Consider the following 22,658-nt stretch of genomic DNA (forward strand, 5'->3'; position numbering starts at 1 on the left):
GACTAGAGCAGACTAGAGCAGACTAGAGCAGACTAGAGCAGACTAGAGCAGACTAGAGCAGACGCGCCGATGGACTGTGGGTCGCGTGACCTGGCTATGAACGCGGGTACCTTTGCATTCAACCTTGAGGCCATTAGGTCCACGTCTGGTGTGCCCCAGCGAGTGCAGATGTGTAGAAATACATCTGGGTGGAGAGACCATTCTCCGGCAGCCAGGCCTTGGCGACTTAGAAAGTCTGCTGCCCAGTTCTCTACCCCCGGTATGTGTACCGCTGATATCACTGATCCCGTCGATTCGGCCCAGCTGAGGATCTTGTGGGCCTCGAGATAAGCCGCTTTGCTGCGGGTGCCCCCCTGCCGAGTGATACAGGCTACAGCTGTCGCATTGTCCGATTGGACTCGAATCTGACGACCCGCTAGCAGAGGGCAGAACTGAGCACGAGGCAGATCGCGCGGAGTTCCAGGATGTTGATGGGTAGGAAAGACTCCTGGGGTGTCCAACGTCCTTGAGCAGTGTGGTGCCGGTACACTGCTCCCCAGCCTAGGAGGCTGGCGTCCGTGGTCAGGACCAGCCAGTTCACTGGGAGAAAAGATCTCCCCTTCGATAGGGATGAGGACCGAAGCCACCAGCGGAGTGCGTACCTGACTGAAGGCGTCAGGTGAAGAGGTCGGTCCAGGAAGAAGGGGCTCTTGTCCCAGGCCGCTAGAAGGGCTAGCTGCAGTGGGCGGAGGTGCAATTGAGCGAAGGGTACTGCATCCATAGCCACCACCATCCTGCCGAGCACTTTCATGCTGAATCGAATGGAGAGAGACGGAGGATGTAGAAGACAGCGTACCGCTCGTTGAAGAGCGAACGCCTTGTCAAGAGTGAGAAAGATCAAGCCCTGACGGGTGTCCAGGGGCATGCCCAGGAAGGTGATGGAACGTGATGGGACCAGGGATGATTTGTCCAGATTCACTAGCCACCCTAAGCGGGATAGGGTGTCCACAGTGATCTGTACGCTGGATGAGCAGTCGCGGAAGGAGGGGGCCTTGATGAGGAGGTCGTCCAAGTAAGGGAGAACTACTACTCCCCTGGCGTGAAGGACGCCCATGGCAGTCGCCATGACTTTGGTGAAGACCCTTGGTGCGGTGGCAAGGCCGAAGGGTAGAGCTACGAATTGAAAGTGGGAGTCTTGAATTGCGAAGCGGAGAAACTTTTGGTGATCTAGGAATTCCCCTTCGACCAGGAATGCAATAATGGACCTTAGGGACTCCATTCTGAATCTCCGTACGTGCACATGTTTGTTTAGTGTTTGTGGTCCCCAAAAAGGATGGGTAAGTTCGACCCATCCTGGACCTCAAAGAGGTTGGAATAAAAACCCCCGAACTTCGTCGTCTGGGACAGGTATTATCACTCCTGCTGTTTGGAGAGAGTGGATTGCTGAGAAAAAAAGCTTCGCGTCATTTTCGAGTCTTTGGGGGGTTTGAGAGAAAGAATTTCGGACCCGACCCCCGAGTCGGTTCTATGTGGTAACCGGAAGACACAAGGTCTCGCACCCATATGTCGTCTGAGGCAGCAGCCCAGATGTGTTGAAAGAGCCGCAGACGACCTCCTACAATGAGTGTGTTTCCGGAGTGCCGAAGGAGTCATGAGGGGGGAAAACAGTCGTGGCCGAGTCTCCCTAGTCCTGGACTATTTCGGCCTAGGCTGCCATGACGAAGTGGGTTTCGGGGAGAGCTGAGAAGGTCGGTCCCTGCATAGTCCGCGGCTGGTGGCGGGGACAGCACGGAATGTCGACCAACCAAATGAGTTCCGAAAGGAGCGGAACGAGGACTGGACGTCTGGTGACGGACGTCCTGGACTTCAGCTGGGGGAGGGAGGCACTCTGTCCTCCCGTGGCGTCAGAAATGAGCTTGTCCAGATGTTCGCCGTGAGACTTCTTGGAGGCAGAGTCCGCTCGCCATGGTCTGAGCCAGAGAGCTCTACGGATGGCTATGGTATTTGAGGCGGCAAACGCTGCGCAGGTAGCAGCGTCCATGGAGGCCTGCATGAGGTACTCCGCCGCAGCGGCAATTTGAGCTGTTACCTCTGTGAAGGTATGAGTGAACTGGGATTCCTCAAGCGAAGTGTTAAGGGATTCTGCCCAGACAGAGATCGCCTTTGCGACCCACACAGAGGCTAAGGAGGGCGAGAGGGAGGAACACGCAGCCTCAAAAGCATAGCGGGCGAGGTGCTCCACCTGTCTGTCTGACGGGTCCTTGATGGAGGAACCATCGGGTAAAGACAGGAGAGTCTTTGTGGTAAGGCGGGAAACCTGGGGGGGGGGGGGGCGGTCGACCGAGGGCGGATTGGCCCAGCCCTTAGGGGCAGGTGAGGCAAAAGGGTACCAGGATTCCATGAGTTTTCGGTTTCCGAAGCGCCTGTCAGGCTTCTCCCTTTGCTTTGTGAGGATATCCTGAAACTCTGGGTGATCAGCGAAAACCTTTTGAGGTTTCCTTGCCCTCTTAAAGGAGACCGCATGGTCAGTGGTAGTGGATGGGGGATCCTCCACATGCAGAGTTTGGTTGATTGCTGCTATAAGGGAGTCTATTGCAGTTTGATCATCTGGGAAGGGTGAAACCAAGGAATCATCCTAGTACAATCAGCATTCTCCCTCCTCCAGCTCTTCAGAAGCCGTGGAGCGTGTGGGGGAGCCTGCCCTGTGTGCTCCCGAGGGAGAGCCCGCTGGAGACACCCGGCCGTGTGCTCTTTTCCTGATCCCTGCAACCGGTGAAGCATATGCCCAGATTACCTCGGAAGGATGCTCCATAGGGGTATCCTCAGGCTGCGTTCCGTCCAGGGACCCAGAAGGATGTGGAGGACGACATTGCATAGCCAGAACCAGGTTCTGTGACAGTTTTTCCATGGATTGGAACAGAAACTGTGCCCATTCCGATGGGCTGGGGGCCCTAGGCTCTGGGCTGCCGGTTGCGGCGGTGGTGGCAGGGGGGTCTCGGAGGGCTTTAGGGGCACAGGACTCACAGAGAGAAGAGGTGTGTTTACGTGGTAGCTCAGCGTGGCAGGCAGTGCAGGTTGAATAATAGACTATGTGGGCCTTAGTACTCAGTGCCCTTAGATGACCCTGTCCTCAGGAGGGATTAAGCTCTATGAAGATCTTCGCACGCTTTCCTGGGGGGGCAGGGCTTAGCGCTAAAAGAGCGGGAAGATGAGTCAGTGTGCCCCCCCCCCTGCTGTGGGTAGTAAAAAACGGCGGGAAGGGAGCTTCTGAGTTTTCCTCCCTCTCCCTACAGTCAGCACACAGCTTGTCACCGGTGGTTATCAGCCGGCTTTTCTGCTAGAGCAAACAGAGCAGATAAACAATGTGAGTCCCTGAGCCCTGGGCCCTCCCCCTGCCACCGGGAAATTATCTGCAAGACTTTCTGCAAACAGCAGAACTTCCCCCTCCTCCAGCCAGCAAGCTAGAGAAAAGTGAACACTGTGTGCAGGATCCTTGCTCCTTGCACATAAATACTGTAAATGTCCTGGGAGCCTTCCCTGCAGTGTCTTTTCTCTCTTTGTCTGGGAAACCAGTCAGGGGGGGATCTCACCTTAAAACACTGCTTTCCAGGTAGTGAAAATAGCAGAGTCAGCTTGCTGTGTCTGTGTCATATTCAATTCAGAGCCTGCAGAGGGGGGCTGAGGAATTGGTGCCATCTTCAACTCAGAGCCTGCAGAGGGGCTGAGAAATTAGGCTATAGGGGCACAGGCCTCTACCCTGGGCTTTGGAAAATCGGTGTCTGTGGAACCCGTTGTCCAGCCCAGGATCCAGCGTCGCAGGAGGGGGTACGTGGAGGCGACACTCCACGTTCCCGCCCGTTGATGGTAGTGGGAGATCAGTCCCAAAAGGAAACAGTCGCCCTCAAAAAATAAACCTTGAAAGGAAGTGCCTCTTACAGACACTAAGCTATAACGGAGCTTGCCTGGCCCGGCCAGGGGGTGTATACTGCAGAGGAGGAGCTATGCTTTTGCATCTACTTAGTGTTCTCCTATGGATAGGCAGCATAACACCCATGGTCCTGTGTCCCCCAATGAAGCGTCAGAGAAATGTATCTTATTGAAATTGTATGTGATTTACCAATATAAAGTAGTATTTGTTAGGCGCAAAGAACCACATGGGTTTCTTTTTATGAATGTAATCTGAAGTTTGTGAGTTGCATTCATATTCAGATACCCCTGTGGTCTGATCAATAAAATCCTGAGTGACCAGTTGCCTTCAGAAGTTGCCCAATTAGTAAATTGAGTCCACCTGTGTGTAATATAGTCTCAGTATCTCTACAGCTGTTCTATGGAGGCCTCAGACTTGTGAGAATAGGGTTCAAACAGCATCATGAAAACCAAGGAACAAACCAGACAGGTCAGGGATAAGGTTGTGGTGAAAAGTATGCATGCATAAAAAAAAAAAATAGATTAGACTAAGCTCTGAATGTCTCATGGTTAAAGCTGGTGTCACACTAAACGACAGCGACAACGACGTCGCTGTTACGTCACCATTTTCGGTGACGTAACAGCGACCTTGTAAGTCGCTGTTATGATCGCTGCTTAGCTGTCAAACAGCAGAAGCAGCGATCATAAGGTCGCTGTGCTACATGTTCAGAGAGCAGGGAGCCGCGCTTAGCGCTGGCTCCTTGCTCTCCTGCAGCACACATCGGGTTAATTAACCCGATGTGTGCTGCAGCTACATGTCACAGTTCAGAGAGCAGGGAGCCGCGCTTAGCGCTGGCTCCTTGCTCTCCTGCAGCACACATCGGGTTAATTAACCCGATGTGTGCTGCAGCTACATGTCACAGTTCAGAGAGCAGGGAGCCGGGCTTAGCGCTGGCTCCTTGCTCTCCTGCAGCACACATCGGGTTAATTAACCCGATGTGTGCTGCAGCTACATGTCACAGTTCAGAGAGCAGGGAGCCGCGCTTAGCACTGGCTCCTCGCTCTCCTGCAGCACACATCGGGTTAATTAACCCGATGTGTGCTGCAGCTACATGTCACAGTTCAGAGAGCAGGGAGCCGCGCTTAGCGCTGGCTCCTCGCTCTCCTGCAGCACACATCGGGTTAATTAACCCGATGTGTGCTGCAGCTACATGTCACAGTTCAGAGAGCAGGGAGCCGCGCTTAGCGCTGGCTCCTCGCTCTCCTGCAGCACACATCGGGTTAATTAACCCGATGTGTGCTGCAGCTACATGTCACAGTTCAGAGAGCAGGGAGCCGCGCTTAGCGCTGGCTCCTTGCTCTCCTGCAGCACACATCGGGTTAATTAACCCGATGTGTGCTGCAGCTACATGTCACAGTGCAGAGAGCAGGGAGCCGCGCGCACTGCTTAGCGCTGGCTCCTTGCTCTCCTTGCTACAGTATACATCGGGTTAATTACCCGATGCATACTGCAGCCACATGTCACAGAGCAGGAGCCGGCACTGGCAGCAAGAGCGGAGGCTGGTAACCAGCGTAAACATCGGGTAACTAGGGAAAGGTCTTCCCTTGGTTACCCGATGTTTACGCTGGTTACAGCTTACCGCAGCTGCCAGTGCCGGCTCCTGATCGCTTCATTTCGTCGCTCTCTCGCTGTCACACACAGCGATGTGTGTGTCACAGCGGGAGAGTGACGACCAAAAAATGAAGCTGGACATTCAGCAACGACCGGCGACCTCACAGCAGGGGCCAGGTCGTTGCTGGATGTCACACACAGCGACAGCGACGGGACGTCGCTGCAACGTCACAGAAAATGGTGACGTAGCAGCGACGTCGTTGTCGTCGTCGTTATGTGTGACACCAGCTTTACTGTTTAATCAGTCAACCAAAAGTGGTAGAATATGGCACAACTGCAACCTACCAAGACATAGCCGTCCAAAGAAAAGAAAGCACTAATTAGAGAAGCAGCAAAGAGGTCCATGGTCACTGTAGAGGAGCTGCAGAGATCCACAGTAGAGTTGAGCGATCACCTAGCTATTCACACACACTCTATACTCCTAGTGAGTACTGTGTAATACTCACGTATGCATTCCAAAGCGTGTGCAATGCAAGTCTATGGGGGGGAAATAAACTCTTAAAGTAACAAGTAACCCGAATGCCGTACTATTCGTGTGAGTAGTGAATACGGCATTTGGGTTACTCATTACTTTGAGGTTTTTTCCCACATTGACTTGCATTGCACACACTATTCGGAACGAATACGCGAGTATTAGACCGTTCTCATTAGGAGTATGAATAGTTAGGTACTTGCTCAACGCTAATCCACAGCTTAGGTGGGAGAATTTGTCCACAGGACAACTATTTGTTGTACACTCCAGAAATCTAGCCTTCATGGAAGAGCAGCAAGAAGAAAGCCATTTTTGGAAGCAAGCCATAAGAAGTTTGGTTGGCAGTTTGAAAAAGCCATATAGGGGACACCGCGATCAGTGGAAGAAGGTGCGCTGGTCAGATAACAACAAAGTAGAACTTTTTGGGCTATGTGCATAAACACTGTGGTGGAAAGAAGGGAATTTTGTTTACTTACCGTAAATTCCTTTTCTTCTAGCTCCAATTGGGAGACCCAGACAATTGGGTGTATAGCTATTGCCTCTGGAGGCCACACAAAGTATTACACTTAAAAGTGTAAGGCCCCTCCCCTTCTGGCTATACACCCCCAGTGGGATCACTGGCTCACCAGTTTTAGTGCCAAAGCAAGAAGGAGGAAAGCCAATAACTGGTTTAAAGACCAATTCAATCCGAGGAAACATCGGAGAACTGAACCATACCACATGAACAACATGTGTACCCGAAAAAACAGAAAAACCCCGAGAAAACAGGGCGGGTGCTGGGTCTCCCAATTGGAGCTAGAAGAAAAGGAATTTACGGTAAGTAAACAAAATTCCCTTCTTTTTCGCTCCTAATTGGGAGACCCAGACAATTGGGACGTCCAAAAGCAGTCCCTGGGTGGGTAAAAGAATACCTTGTGATAGGGCCGTCAAACAGCCCTTCCCTACAGGTGGGCAATCGCCGCCTGAAGGACTTATCTACCTAGGCTGGCGTCTGCCGAAGCGTAGGTATGCACCTGAAAATGCTTGGTAAAAGTATGCAGACTCAATCAGGTAGGTGCCTGACACACCTGCTGAGCCGTAGCCTGGTGCCGTAATGCCCAGGATGCACCCACGGCTCTGGTAGAATGGGCCTTCAGCCTTGAGAGAACCAGAAGCCCAGAAGAACTGTAGGTTTCAAGAATTGGTTCCTCGATCCCCCGAGCCAGGGTGGATTCAGAAGCTTGCGACTGTTTACGCCGACCAGCGACAAGGACAAAGAGTGCATCCGGGTGGCGCAGGAGCGCCATGCGGGAAGTAGAACCTGAGTGCTCTCACCAGAACCAACAGATGCAAATCCTTCTGAAATTGATGGACTGGACGAGGACACAAAGAAGGTGAGGTGATATCCTGATTGATATGAAAGTGGGATACCACCTTAGGGAGAAATTCCGGAATCGGACGCAGAACTACCCTGTCCTGGTGAAGGACCAGGAAGGGAGATTTGTATGAGAGCGTTGCTAGCTCGGAAACTCTCCTAAGAGACGAGACCGTTACAAGAAGGCCACTTCCCGAGAAAAGCGGGAAGGGAGACCTCTTTCAAAGGCTCGAAAGGCGGCATCTGGAGAGCAATTAGAACCTTGTTCAGATCCCAGGGCTCTAACGGCCGCCTGTACGGAGTGCTGAGAAGACAAACTCTCCGTAGGAACGCGCGTACCTGAGGAAGTCGTTTCTGAAAAAATACAGATAGCGCTGAGACTTGTCCCTGAAGGGAACTGAGCGACAACCCTTTTTCCAACCTAGATTGCAGGAAGGAAGGAAACATAGACGATGCAACCGGCCAGGGAGAAACACCCTGCGCCGAGCACCGAGATAAGAATACCTTCCACGTCCTGTGGTCAATCTTGGCGGACGTTGGTATGGTAGCCTGTCTCATGGTGGCAACCACGTCCTGAGGTAACCCTGACGACACTAGGTTCCAGGACTCAATGCCACACCATCAGGTTGAGGGCCGTAGAATTCAAATGGAAGAATGGCCCTTGAGACAGCCAGTCTGATTGGTCTGGTAGTGCCCCTGGTTAGCCTACCGTGAGGCACCACAGAACCGGGAACCACAACACCCTCGGCCAATCTGTAGCGACGAGGATGGCGCGGCCGCAGTCGGTCCTGATCTAACGCAGCACTCTGGGCAACAATGCTAGAGGTGGCACATAAGGTAGCTGGAACTGCGACCAATGCTGAACTAAGGCGTCTGCCGCCAGAGCTCGATGATTGTGAAACCGTGCCATGAAGCTGGCACATTGTTGTTGTGCCGTGACGCCATTAGATCGACGTCCGGCCTCTGTCAGCGGCGCCAGATCTCCTGAAACCCGTCCGGGTGAAGAGACCATACCCTTTCGGCCCCACCCCGGCGACTTAGGAAGTCAGCTTCCTAGTTTTCCACGCCTGGGATGTGAACTGTGGATATGGTGGATGCCGTGTCTTCCACCCATATCAGAACCTGCCGGACTTCCTGGAAGGCTTGCCGGTTGCGCGTTCTTCCTTGGTGGTTGATGTATGCCACCGCTGTGGAGTTGTCCGACTGAAGTCGGATTTGCTTGCTTTCCAGCTGCTGTTGGAAGGTTTGTAGGGCAAGATACACTGCTCTGTGTTCAAGAGCATTGATCTGAAGGGCGGACTCTTGCTGAGTCCACGTACCCTGAGCGCTGTGGTGGAGAAAAACTGCTCCCCACCCTGATCGACTGGCGTCTGTCGGAACTATCGCCCAGGATGGGGATAGGAAGGACCTTCTTTTTGACCATGAGGTGGGAAGAAGCCACCACCGTAGAGAGTCCTTGGCCGCCTGAGAAAGAAAGACGACTCTGTTGAGGGAGGTCGACTCCCCGTCCCATTGGCGGAGAATGTCACATTGTAGTGGACGCAGATGAAACTGCGCGAAAAGAACTGCCTCCATTGCTACCATCTTACGTAGGAAGTGCATGAGGCGTCTCAATGTGTGCGACTGGTTCTCAAAGAAGAGATTGCAGCCCGTAGTGAATGCTGTTTGTCTAGCGGAAGCTTCACTATCGCTGAGAGAGTATGAAACTCCATGCCTAGATATGTTCGCGATAGGGTCGGGGTCGGATCTGACTTTAAAAAGTTGATGATCCACCCAAAACTCTAGAGAGTCTCCAGCGCAACGTTCGGGCAGTGTCGGCATGTTTCGTAAGAGAGTGCCTTGACAAGTAGATCGCCTAAATATGGGATCACAGAGTGACCCTGAGAGTGCAGGACTGTGACTACTGCTGCCCTGACCTTGGCGAAGACCAGTGGGACTGTCGCTAGCCGGAAGGTAGAGCTACGAACAGAAGGTGTTCGTCTCCTATAACGAAGCGTAGAAACGCTAGTGCTCTGGATCAATCGGCACGTGTGGATAAGCATCCTTGATGCGTAATGATGCTAGGAAATCTCCTTGGGACATTGAGGCGATGACATGGCGGAGGGATTCCATCCGGAACCGCCTGGTGTCCACGAGCTTGCTGAGCAGTTTTAGATCCAGAACGGGACGGAACGGCCCGTTCTTATAGGCACCGCAAATAATTTGGGGTAAAAACCGTGACCTTGTTCCTGAAGAGGAACGGGGGTCATCACTCTTTCTGCCTATAGAGTGCACCCTGTTTGCAGAAGAGCAGCGGCTCGGCCGGGAGGTGGAGAAGTTCTGAAGAATCGAGTTGGAGGACGAGAAGTGAGCTCTATCCTGTACCCGTGAGACAGAATGTCTCACACCCAACGGTCATTGACCTATGGCAGCTAAATATCGCCAAGGCGGGAGAGCCTGCTACCGACCGAGGATGCGGAGAGAGGAGGCCGCAAGTCATGAGGAAGCCGCTTTGGAAGCGGGTTTTCAGACTCTCTCTTTTTTGGGCGTGACTGAGCCCGCCAAGAATCTGAGCTCCTCTGATCCTTTTGAGTCCACATTGGACGAGGAAAAATGGGACCTGGCCGAGCCTCGAAAAGACCGAAACCCCGACTGCCTCCTGCTCTGTTGGGGTTTGTTGTGTCCGGGCTGAGGAAAGGATGAATCCTTACCCCTGGACTGTTTAATGGTTACATCCAAACGCTCACCAAACAGTCGGTCAGCAGAAAAGGCAACTGGTTAAGCACCCTTTTTTGGAAGCAGAATCTGCCGTCCATTCACTTAACGAGCAGACCAGGCTCTGCTTAAAAACACGGAGTAGCGGAGGCTACTGCCGCACGGTTCGCAGAGTCTAGGGCAACCTGACTCGCGTAAGAAACAAATGCAGACATTTGAGAGGTTAAGGATGCCACCTGCGGCACAGATGTACGTGTAACCGTGTCAATCTGTGTAAGACAAGCTGAAATAGCTTGGAGTGCCCCAAGGGTGAGAATGCTGGAGCCAACGGTGCGCCGACAGCCTCATAGATGGATTTAGACCAGAGATCCATCTGTCTGTCAGTGGCATCTTTAAGTGCAGCTCCATCTCCCACTGCAACTATGGATCTAGCTACAAGCCTGGAGATTGGAGGATGCCGCTTGGGACACTGGGTCCAGTCCTTGACCACGTCAGGGGGCAGGGATAACGTGTATCCTAAGCCGTTTGGAGAAGCGCATATCTGGATAAGTGTGGTGTTCCTGGACTGCCTCTCTGAAGGCAGAGTGGTCCAGAAAAATACGTGAAGCTGACTCCTCCACTGGAGGAGCTGTGAGAAATAACCAACATTCTATTGATGGACGCTATAAGATTATTCACTATGGCGTCACCATTAGGTGTATCCAGATTGAGAGCGGTCTCAGGATCAGAATCCTGAGCCGCTACTTCCGCCTCATTACACAGAGAGTCCTTCTGCTAGGACCCTGATGAAACCGAGGGCCGCTCATAGTGAGCCCGCTTAGGCTGTCTGGGACTGACGTCTGTGCAGAGCCGTGACTCTGGGATGCGTGTGACATTCCCGGAGCTGTTAGTTGTTCACACTGAGGGGGGCCATGGATCAATGATTCAACAGTGCCCATGTTGTGAGAGACATGTCCGGACTGCTAGGCTTCTAGTATCATAGCCCTAGTCTCAGAAAATCTGTCAGTAAATACTGCAGACACCGTCCTCATCCTCTGGCCATTAGCAGAGACTCCGGCTGAGTTGGATACAATGGGGGTCTATGTAACCTGCCGCCCGTATAGCCGTACATGCTGTAGCGGCTGCATAGAAAAACATGTGTTTCTGCACCTTCGATTTACACAGAGAATATGCTGATAACTCCTCCGCACAATCCAGGAGGGTATATACAACGTGCGACCAAACAGTGCAATGTATATAGTAGAAGCATATCTAAAAGTGCACTTCTGCACTAGTGGGGTTAGCACCACAGGTGCTTTCTTTAACGCCTGTTGCAGCGATTGTGTGACTATCAGAATGCCAAGGTCTTCCACACTTGTCTCTGTATCGTACAGAAAACTGACACGAATGGCTGCCGGCGTCCTGTATAGAGAAGGAAGCCGTGGGCGTGCCTGAGAAAGTGCGGGAATCCGGTTTCACAGTGCACACAGTGAGAGGGGTGGAGTATGCAAAACATACTCCAGCTCTCAGCGCTGCTGTGCTATGCAGCGTCACGCCCCTACCCTGACTGTCAGGGCTGTGGGCGGTAACGAAGGGAGACTAGGCCCAGAAGCCGGGGACTCGAGTTAATAAGCGCGGCCGGCATATCAGTGCTGGCCGGCGCGGAAGTCCCCGGCGCACCACAACTCCCAGCGGCGCCTTAAATAAAAACGGCAGCGGCGTTAGCGCGGTAGTCACCCAATACACTAACACACCCAGCAACGCTGTGGTGTGCGATGGCACTAGTGCGGACAGCGCCGCTGTCCCTGGCGCACTAACACACCCAGCAGTGCTGCCGTGTGTCTGCGCGGTCCCCACAGGGACACCGAGTACCTCCATGTAGCAGGGCCATGTCCCTGAAGATACTCCGCTCCATGTCCAGCAGTACCAGGGGCTGTGGATGGAGCACGGCCTCAGTGCCTGGAGACCGATAGAATCCCACTTCACCCAGAGCCCTGTAAAAAGGGATGGGGAAGGAAGCAGCATGTGGGCTCCAGCCTCCGTACCCGCAATGGGTACCTCAACCTTAACAAACACCTCCGACATGAAGTGGGGTGAGAAGGGAGCATGCTGGGGGCCCTTTAGTATGGGCCCTCTTTTCTTCCATCCGACATAGTCAGCAGCTGCTGCTGACTAAACAGTGGAGCTATGCGTGGATGTGTTGCCTCCTTCGCACAAAGCACAAAACTGGTGAGCCAGTGATCCCACTGGGGGTGTATAGCCAGAAGGGGAGGGGCCTTACACTTTTAAGTGTAATACTTTGTGTGGCCTCCAGAGGCAATAGCTATACACCCAATTGTCTGGGTCTCCCAATTAGGAGCGAAAAAGAAATCAGAGTCTCTCACTCACACCGATGCTCAGTACTCGTAACTAGTGATGAGCGGGCACTACCATGCTCGGGTGCTCAGTACTCGTAACTAGTGATGAGCGGGCACTACCATTCTCGGGTGCTCAGTACTCGTAACTAGTGATGAGCGAGCACTACCATGCTCAGGTGCTCAGTACTGGTAACTAGTGATGAGCGGGCACTACCATGCTCGGGTGCTCAGTACTCGTAACTAGTGATGAGCGGGCACTACCATGCTCAGGTGCTCAGTACTGGTAACTAGTGATGAGCGGGCACTACCATGCTCGGTACTCGTAACTAGTGATGAGCGGACACTACCATGCTCGGGTGCTCAGTACTCGTAACTAGTGATGAGCGGGCACTACCATGCTCAGGTGCTCGGTACTCGTAACTAGTGATGAGCGAGCACTACCATGCTCAGGTGCTCGGTACTTGTGACTAGTGATGAGTGACCACTACCATGCTCATGTGCACTGTATTCGTAACTAGAAATGAGGAGCGGGCACTACCATGCACAGGTGCTCCTAACAAGCAGTTGGATGCTCTGATAGGTGTGACTTCAGTACCCGAGTATAATGGAAGGCAATGGGGAACTTTAGCATTTTTGCTGGAGATCTTCCTATCGATTTCCATTATACTTGATACACAAGTTGCACCCATCCGCGCATCAACCGCTCATTACAAGTATAGATCACATGAGCATGATAGTGCCCACTCACAGGTTTCATCAAGTTAACACTCGATTGTCTATGATCAGAAGTTAAATGAATGGATTTGGTGCAGGCAAGAACACACCTTGGGCGCCGCTATAAACATGGTGACCTAAAAGTAGCATCTTGGTAAAATGAAACCTAGCCGGATTTTTATTTATGTCTGGGTGCCAATATCTTAAAAAAGGTACCAAAGTGGTGGCTTTGGGCCCTTATTTTAGTGATTGCTGAGAATGGGGGGGGTTGGGGGTCAGTTGTGTTGTGTGGGAAGGTGCTGATAAAGCCCATTAGCTGATGAGCCATCGATCTAACCCTACCTGCACGAGTAGGTGGCTTCTCCACTCCGAAACACCTTTCCGCAGAGCGGAGGAGCTTCACTTTCACATAGTTTTTCCATGAAGGTATCGGGGTCCTCTCCAAACAGGTACCATTCTATAGGCGTTAGGATACCAGCTTTATATAACTGCTCCTGATCTTCGGCTGGAGACTCAAAGCCACTGGTGTACACGCTGGGGACATGCTGTGCCAAGAAATTATAGAAGTTGGAGGCAAAATCCACTGTATTGTCCATCAACTAAAGAGAAAAAAAAAAAAATATATAAGAGCAGAAGGACATTTCCTATCACAACCAACCAATACAAACATACTAGAAAGTTTTGGAATATTTTTTATTTTTTTAATGTTTGGACAACTGCAGCTTTCTTCAGCAACTTTATCGCCCAGATCTGACCTTTAGGTGTATTTTTATTTTTTCATAATTTTTTTTTTAAGACATGTGGTCAACATTATTTTACTACCAAGTCCGAAAGCATTATGATACTGTGGCAGAGACCCAGATTCCAGTGATGTGTCACTTACTAGAGTCGCTTGATGTTTTATTAATTACATTCCCGTTATTAGCAGATGATCATTAATAAACCTTGTGCAATGTAGTCCTCCATATTCATGAGCTCTGTATAACCCCACCCCCAGCACTGATTGGCAGCTGCCTATGAAGTGTAAATAAAGCTGCCAATCAGTGGTAGGGGCGGGGTTACACAGAGCTCAGCATTCCAAGTTATGGTAAGCCTGCAACAGAAAAATGATTCTCAAAACTGCAGGAAGCAGCCCAGTAAGTGACATTACTGGAATCAGGATTTCTTGTACTTAAAGGGAACCTGTCATCAGAAATTTAGCTATAAAGCTAAAAGTTCCCCCCTCTGCAGCTCCTGGGCTGCATTCTAGGAAGCTTCCTATAGTTTTTCTGGCCCCTTTTATTCCAAAATACATACTTTATAAACTTGTACCTTTTCGTATGCAAATTTCTTAAATCTTCCATGGGGGCGGGCTGCCTGATGTACGTTGCTGTCCTCCTGCCGATCTACGCCGCCACCGAACGCTGAATTTCAAACCTCAGGACGCCGCCCCTGGGCGCCCGTGGTCCCGCGCATGCGCTGTGCTACTGTAGCGGTGCCGTGAACTGTGTGCACGTGTGACCGCTAGTGACACTTTGCGCAGGCACGAGGTTATGGGCGGCGCTGTGAGTGTCATCAGCAAGTGCCGCCCATAACCTCGTGACCGCACTTTCCCCTCTTCCTCCAGCGTTCTGCGCAAGCGCTCGCTGGCCAGATGACCCGACGTCACCTCCTTCCCATCCTGCTCAGCAGCAGGAAATAGATGGGAGGAGCGGACGGAGCAGTCGGTGCCCGCGCAAAAGCGTCACAAGCGGTCACACGTGCACGGCACCGCTACAGTAGCACAGTGCATGCGCGGGACCACGGGCGCCCAGGGGCGGCGTCCTGAGCTTTGAAATTCAGCGTTGGGGGGCGGCGTAAATCGGCAGGAGGACAGCAATGATCATCAGGCAGCCCGCCCCCCATGGAAGATTTAAGAAATTTGCATACGAAAAGGTAAAGTTTTTATTTTGGAATAAAAAGGGGCCACAAAAACTATAGGAAGCTTCCTAGAATGCAGCCCGGGAGCTGCAGAGGGGGGGAACTTTTAGCTTTATAGCTAAATTTCTGATGACAGGTTCCCTTTAAAGCTGCTCACAGATTAGATGGCAGAAAACAGTGTCCGATTACATTTAAATTGACAAAACTACTAACATTATGGCTATATTGTTTAGGTCGGCTGAACACATCCGTGTTTCAGGTCAAGTTCCCACCGTGAGATTTTGATGCTGTGTATTTTGGCTGGCTTTATTATTGGACAACAAAAATACAGATTCTGCAAAAAAAAAACAAAAAAAAAAAAAACACAAAACAAAAACAAACCATCTTTAATTTCCCTGCATTCGCACAGAAGCCGGTCTGGATTTTCCTTTCATCGTACCTGCAATTTGGCCACTTTCCTAACTACTATGAGCTCATTCTCTTGCACTAGCTTTAGTATTCCAATAGGAGGGTGTCACTGTGCACCAATACATAGGCCACACCAAGGGTGCACCAAGTGCTCTAATTTGCATATCAATGCCAGTATGAGGGTGCAGCAAGGCATAGGCCACGGCAAGGGTGCACCAAGTGCCCTAAATTGCATATCAATGCCAATATGAGGGTGCAACAAGGCATAAGCCACGGCAAGGGTGCACCAAAGCGCTCTAATCTGCATATCAATGCCAATACGAGGGTGCAACAAGGCATAGGCCACGGCAAGGGTGTACCAAAGTGCTCCAATCTGCATATGTATCCCAATATGAGGGTGCAGCAAGGCATAAGCCACGGCAAGGGTGCACCAAAGCGCTCCAATCTGCATATCAATGCCAATATGAGGGTGCAACAAGGCATAGGGCACGGCAAGGGTGCACCAAAGCGCTTTAATTTGCATATCAATGCCAATACGAGGGTGCAACAAGGCATAGGCAATGGCAAGGGTGCACCAAAGCGCTCCAATCTGCATATGTATCCCAATGAGGGTGCAGCAAGGCATAGGCCATGGCAAGGGTGCACCAAAGCGCTCCAATCAGCATATCTATCCCAATATGAGGGTGCACCAATATATAAAGTTTTGCCTAGTACAATTTAATTTACAATTAGGTCCGATAAACATTTTAGATAGTTTAAATTCAATTTTGGATGTGAGACTCACCTTAAAATATCATTTAATGACTTGACTTTCTTAATCTCAAAACTTTATTTTTTGCATACTTCCCTTTAAGTATTTTCAAAACTATATAAACAAACTAAAAAGATTTTAAGTCCTCTTATTCCCATCCTGGGCAGGAGGAGAAGTTGCTGAACTTCAGTCTATGAGCGAGCAATGTTGGACGTGAGAATGCAAGTTTTGGAGAAAATCCAAGTGACACGAACGTTTGCCCTCTATTTCTGCATTACTCTCCACTTTGGTGTCATCTTTTAACTAAAGTGGTTTGGTTTTTGACACTTTCTGGTTCTGACATGATTAGATGCGGATTGACACTACAGGCGGATCACAGAATTTCATACAATTGGGAAGTGAACAGAAAAAAAAACAAAACAAAAAAACAAAAAACACAACAACACACACAAAAAACACCCATACATTACCAGCAAAATCTTGTTTTAACCCCAGATTTACAATTTTTACAAAAGGAGAATAGGTTAAAAAAAAAAGCCCCATAATGTGTCACATTTTTTCCTGAACGTGGCAGTACCCCACATGTGACTGTACAGTACTGTTGGGCTGCGCCACATGGCTCAGGAGGGAAGGAGTGCCATTTGATTTTTAGAGCACAGATTTTCCTATAATAGCTTGCGCAGACTCCATTTGCAGAGCACCCAAGTGTCCGAACAGAAGACCCAATCTATGGGTGTAGTGCTGATTTTGTCAGAAACAACTTTGATGTCAAACACTGAGAATCTTGCAGATCTTAAAAATTGCAGATTAGTCTTTGTTGTGCCCAGTACATTGTAGTGCCCATACATTGTGTCTCCAGAAGCACAAACTACACACAAACCACAGGTTAAGCGGGATGTCTTCACTACAATAATGTGGACACAGACTGTGGCTCGGACACATTGTGCTCAGAAGGGAGGGGGGAGCATTTTGGAATATTTATTGAAGGGGGGGGGGGGGGGTTAAAGTGCAACCATAGCATTTTCCAGAGCCCTTGTGCTGCAAGTAACATGGACTCTTAATGTAGTCTCATTAATAGATGACGGACTCGAGTGGGGATTTGTGTTTGTGGGTTGGGTTGAATGCCATTTAGTGTACAGAACATTTTGGCTCTGTCCACATTTATCCTGTGCTCTATGCTGAGTACTTACATCAAACTATCCATCTACAAAATATGCGAGTCAGGCAAAACTCCAACGAATCCATTCACTAATGAGGCAGCAGAGTTACTCCGGACTCTGTATGGCCTCTGCTAAGCGATGTTAGTCTTTATAAAAGGGTGAACAAAACTGTTGACTGCACATTTGTCCACACCAAAGGAGTAAAAACACACCACAGGAGCACAGTTCAGATGGGAGTTCAATGTGACTCCCTCTGCCTTATTACAGAGGATTTTCCCATTGAGAAAACGTGATTCAGACAATTTCCAGAGATTTACACGTAATCCCTGGTGTAAACTCCCAGCATAGAGCGCAGGATAAATAGGAGCTGTACCACACTGCAATCTTAGGGAGGCAGAATAATAGGAGGGCTTGTTTTCTGCAGGATGAGTTTGAGTTTATTGGTACCATGCGGAGTCTATTTTTTGATCACTTTCCACTCTGCTTTTTGGAAGGAGACAAAAATCAAGAAAAAGCAATATAGGAATATTTTTCCCCCCTTCTTTTTAAGTGATAAAACAGCTTTATTGTTCAGGTCACTCTAAATAAATTCTAAATGTGGCATCACCAAGTTCTGCTACTTTTATACCATGAAAACAATTTTATAGCTATAGCTCTCTTATTCTGAGACCTATAGCCTTCATTTTTTTTTTGCAGGACAAGATTAGGTTTTCAGTGGTACCATTTTTGTTTACATGACATCGCGTTTTATGCCACTTTGTCAGCTGTACGATAAGACATCGAGCAAATCACACACATATACACACACTTTTTTTAATACACAAAAATATACAGATTTATTGGTATAATATATTTTGGCAGGGTATTTTTTTTCTCTTATATTTAGTGCATTGCTATAGGAATCATCATTATGTGATGCACTTTTCGCGGGCGGAGGGGCCGCGCTCGCTACGCTCGGGTCCGGGGCTTCTGCTCGGTGGCTCGAGCGGTGGGCCGGACCCGGGGACTCGAGCAGCGCTCCTCATCCACGAGTGAAAAGGGGGTGGTTTGTTTTGGGAGATAGTTCGTGACGCCACCCACGGGTCGTGGTGATGATGGGCACCACCGTTCCCAGGAGCGATGGCGGGGAGCAGCTAGGATGTTGTTTCCCCCTCCGTGGGTAGGGGTTGGTAATCCCGGGGCCCGGTGGTGATACGGGGAGGCTGGATGGCTGGGGTGCAGGGTTGCAGGGGCAGCGCACCGCGGTGCCGGATGGCACTGTGGTACTCACTCAGGTACAAATTCACAGAGTCTCTGGTAAACCAAACGGCTGGATGGACGGGTCCTGCAGCCGGCTGCAGTGTCTTTGCTCTCCCAGGACAGGTTTATGGTGGCCGTCTTTCCCTGCACCTGTGTATGTATGTGTTGACTCCGATGGCTTCCCAACGGTAGTCCGCTCCCCGACGTATAGGTACTGGAGGAGCTAGTGTTGCCCGCAGGCTCTGGCCCTTGGATCTCTAGCCTATGGCGGTGGCTGTGTATCCTCACGGTGTGGACTGCTGCCTTCTTCGGGTCTTGGGTGTTAGGAAACCCCTGGGGTTCCTGTCACTTTCGGATTTGACCGTTGTCGGCGGTTCCAAGCCTAGTCGGGGTCCGATGGCCCTGCCTTTGTGCTTAGCTTCACTCCGCTCCCCGGTTCAGTACCGGCGGGCCACCGCCCGACACCGGTCCTATGGTTCCGCAGAGATCCACTAACTCCTGCAGACGGCCACCACCTTCTGCCAACCTTGCTGACAGTGCCTGGGCTCCTTCAACAGGTTCTGTCCTCTCCCTTTCACCTCCAAACTTAATCTGTCACTTTTCCCTCCTCCAGGCCTGTAAACTCCTCGGTGGGTGGGGCCAACCGCCTGGCTCCGCCCCACCTGGTGTGGACATCAGACCCTGGGAGGCAACAAGGGTTTTTGTCTGACTGGTGTGAACTGTCCAGGGGAGGGGGTGTGTGTGTGATGTTATGTTTGTGTCTACCTGGCTAGTCCAGGGCGCCACACACTGACAGAAGCCTCTAAGACCATACTCCTGGCATGATCTAGCAAGAATGTTCTAGCTGGCTGACCGGGAGGTAATCATCAGGATTACAGCATGGAGAACCTGATCAGTTGGGGAGGGAGCATACTCCCTCTACCAACCTCCTAAATGATGCAATGGTTATTGAATGTAGCGTTTAGGGAGTTAAACAGCCAGGGGCAGTGCAGGGACCATCTCTGGCTGTGACAGTTGGAGCTGGGCTATCCATTACGCAGACCTCCCTGCGGCATTCGTGTGGGCACAGCTCCTCTGCACGGATGATCAAAAGTTTCCATAATTTTGTGGGAACCCCTTCCCAGCCATGACACAAGTGTATGTCAATTGTCGTAAAGGGGTTAAAGGACATTTTTTTTTCCCCAGGTTTTTGCTACCCAGTCTGAGAGCAACATGATCTAGGGAGCGAGAGCCTGATTTCAGCGAAGTGACCCTTCCTGGGCTTGCTGTAGATTAAATCTTTGATACAATCCGTTTGCTCTATTGCAGATCTACAGCAGTGCTCTCAATGCTGAGCTCTGTATAATTCCACCCATTCCTGTGTACACTGTGCATAGGCAGAAACCTGCCAGCAGTAGGGCAAGGAAATACAGAGCTGATGAATAAGGAGGACTACCTGTCAACAGGTTTACTAGTCTTCAAGTGTTAATATCTTGATAAAGTCAGTAAGTGACATCATTGGAATCAGGGTCTCAGACTCTGCCTTACACTGATCTAATATTAGGGAGACAAAAAAAAAAAACCTGGTGACAGATTACCATTCAATAAAGGATGAGGCAATTTGCAAAAAGCCGGAAAAGTTGCAATCCTTTACATACACCTTTACAAGGAAATACCTTTCCTATAGCTTTTTTTGCCGTCTGATCCATTACCCATTCTTCCCCCATTCAAGAACGTACCAAATATAGCAATGTCAGAATTATGGAGAAATAACAGAGTGCATCTGTGAGGTGCACTCCTCACCAATGGCACAACTAATTTCTGCAGGACAGGTATTTATTACACTATGGCCCTTACAAATCAGGAGCTGGATTAGTAAAATCAGACGTCACAGACTGACTACAGGTTTTTAAATCCTCATAGCACGTAGTGTGCACGGTGCCAGGAGCCTCTGGTGCCAGGAGGGAGCCTCTGGTGCCAGGAGCAGTCAGGCACGTGACTGCTAGGACGATTTGCAGACATAAGATCACTCAATTGACTTGCATGTCTAGTTGGCATGTGAAGTTCGACAAGTCTAGTCAGACTGAAGCCGCAAGCCACATGACCATCCATTCCCAGACCTGGAAAGTGCTCAGTGGGCACTGGAGGATTCACAAGTCAGCAGTCCCAGAGTAACTGCAGACTTGAGCCCCAAACCTGGACAACCCCTTTAAAGTAGCTTTTTTTTTACTTGTTTCTACATTTTGGGCCACCTTAGAAGTGCAGGGCTTCCCCCTACAAAGTCCTTTAAGAGTAAATCTGTGGACATTTTCTCATCTGTAATAAAGGGCCATAAATCAAAGTCTGGTAGATAAGTAATATTGCTACTCCCAGAGGAATAATTACTCAGGGAAGTCACGATGCTGTTGTAACCAGCTGCGTAAATGTCCTTTCCGCAAGGCTCAAGAAAATATTCAGCGCACCACAAAGGAAGCAGCGCAGGAAAGAACAGAAGGATACATTTGCTGCAATCTCTTACATGTCTTTTAGAGCAGAGGTCCCCAACTCCAGTCCTCAAGGCCCACCAACAGTGCAGGTTTTTGGGATTTCCTTAGTATTGCACAGGTCACGTGTTAATGTAATTACCTGCCCAGGTGCTGGTTCCAACAGCAGTGCAATGCTAAGGAAATCCTGAAAACATGCACTGTTGGTGGGCCTTGAGGACTGGAGTTGGGAAACCCTGTTTTAGAGAACATGTAAGGCGCTTTCACACTACGTTTTTTTAAAATCAGTCATTGTTTTTTTAACGCAAAAACGGATCCAGTGCAAATGCATTTTAATTCAATGCATTTGCAATGGACTCGCGTCAACATGCATTCACCTGCGTTTGTGTGCGTTATAGTGAGGACCAGTGAGTTGCCAGTTTCTTTTTTCAAAAACGCTACTTGTAGCGTTTTTGAGCTGCGTCCAAATACTGCAAATTGCTGGATCCTGACTATACTGCACCCAAACACATGTGAACACTGGCATGCTGATAGATAGGATCCTGCTTGCTCTACTGAGCATGCCCAGAAACCAGCCTCGCGTGATCAGTCCTCTCTCTCTCCACCTCCCTCTCTACCGCCTGAGAGCGGAGGACACTCGTAACCAAAAGGTTAATATCAAGTAACCGCGGTCTTAGTTACCCGATGTTTATCTTAGTTACGTGTGCAGGGAGCAGGCAGCCCTGCTCCTAGCAGCTGCAGCCGCTCGTAACCAATGTAAATATCGGGTATCCAAGCAAGTTACCCGATGTTTACCTTGGTTACGAGCCTCCACAGCTGTCAGATGTCAGCTCCTAGTCTATAACGTTCAGTTCCACTGACTCCCGATCACATGACTCCAATGCCCGCCCATAATTAAAGTGACAGGATCCTGCAAAACAATGTGCGTTTGCATGCGTTTTTTTTTCTGTAAAAAGCAGGATCTGCTTTTACATAAAAAAATAAATAAAAAAAAAAGTTCATGACGCATGCTAAAAAACGTGTGAAAGCAGCCTTAGCAGCAATTCTGACAAGTTAATTATGGATTAATTAGTTCTGGGTATTAGGAGTAAACCTGCCATTTCATGCTGACCATAACAATGGCCATCCTGATGTACAATCTAACTATGGAAAACAAGGCAGGCGAAAAGGAGTTTTCGGGCAGTCCCTGACCATTGAATATTCTCCATAAATCAGATGTTGATATATGATATCCAATTGTGGCCTCTATTAGTAACAGCTCATCAGGAGGTCAGTGCACAAATATTACTAAAGAATACAGAATACTCAGAATCATTGTAAGTACAGGATGCAGTGGTCCCGGGTAAGAGCAGTGACGCCATCAGTCCTGGCGCCAGCGCACCCCACCGCACCGTGCGCAGGATCCTGATAAGTGACAGCAGGGATCAGTTTTAGTGCACTTTTCAATATTACATTTAGCCCAGACAAATGTCAAAGGGGTGATATCCCTTATTACAAGCAATAACTTCCCAATTGCTGGGGTCCGACCATTGTAGCCCCCACCTAAGATCCAGGACACTGAAGAGCCCAGGCTGAATGGAGTGGAGGTTGATCATTTGCACCACCATTCTTC

General features: G+C 50.0%; 1 protein-coding gene across 2 annotated transcripts in view; it reads right to left on the bottom strand.

Moving 5' to 3' along the window:
* Positions 1-22,658, bottom strand: part of UBR1 (ubiquitin protein ligase E3 component n-recognin 1) — a 311,682-nt gene that overhangs the window by 282,539 nt on the left and 6,485 nt on the right. For both annotated transcript variants that reach the window (XR_012727818.1, XM_075331219.1), the window contains exon 2: positions 13,470-13,726. Coding sequence is in view for 1 of the 2 variants with exons in the window: in XM_075331219.1 (XP_075187334.1) it covers positions 13,470-13,726 (257 nt within the window). In the remaining variant the exon portion in view is untranslated. The remainder of the gene's footprint in view (positions 1-13,469; positions 13,727-22,658) is intronic.

The sequence above is a fragment of the Anomaloglossus baeobatrachus genome, chromosome 12 (genome assembly GCF_048569485.1).
Source record: "Anomaloglossus baeobatrachus isolate aAnoBae1 chromosome 12, aAnoBae1.hap1, whole genome shotgun sequence".
Lineage (NCBI taxonomy): Eukaryota > Metazoa > Chordata > Amphibia > Anura > Aromobatidae > Anomaloglossus > Anomaloglossus baeobatrachus.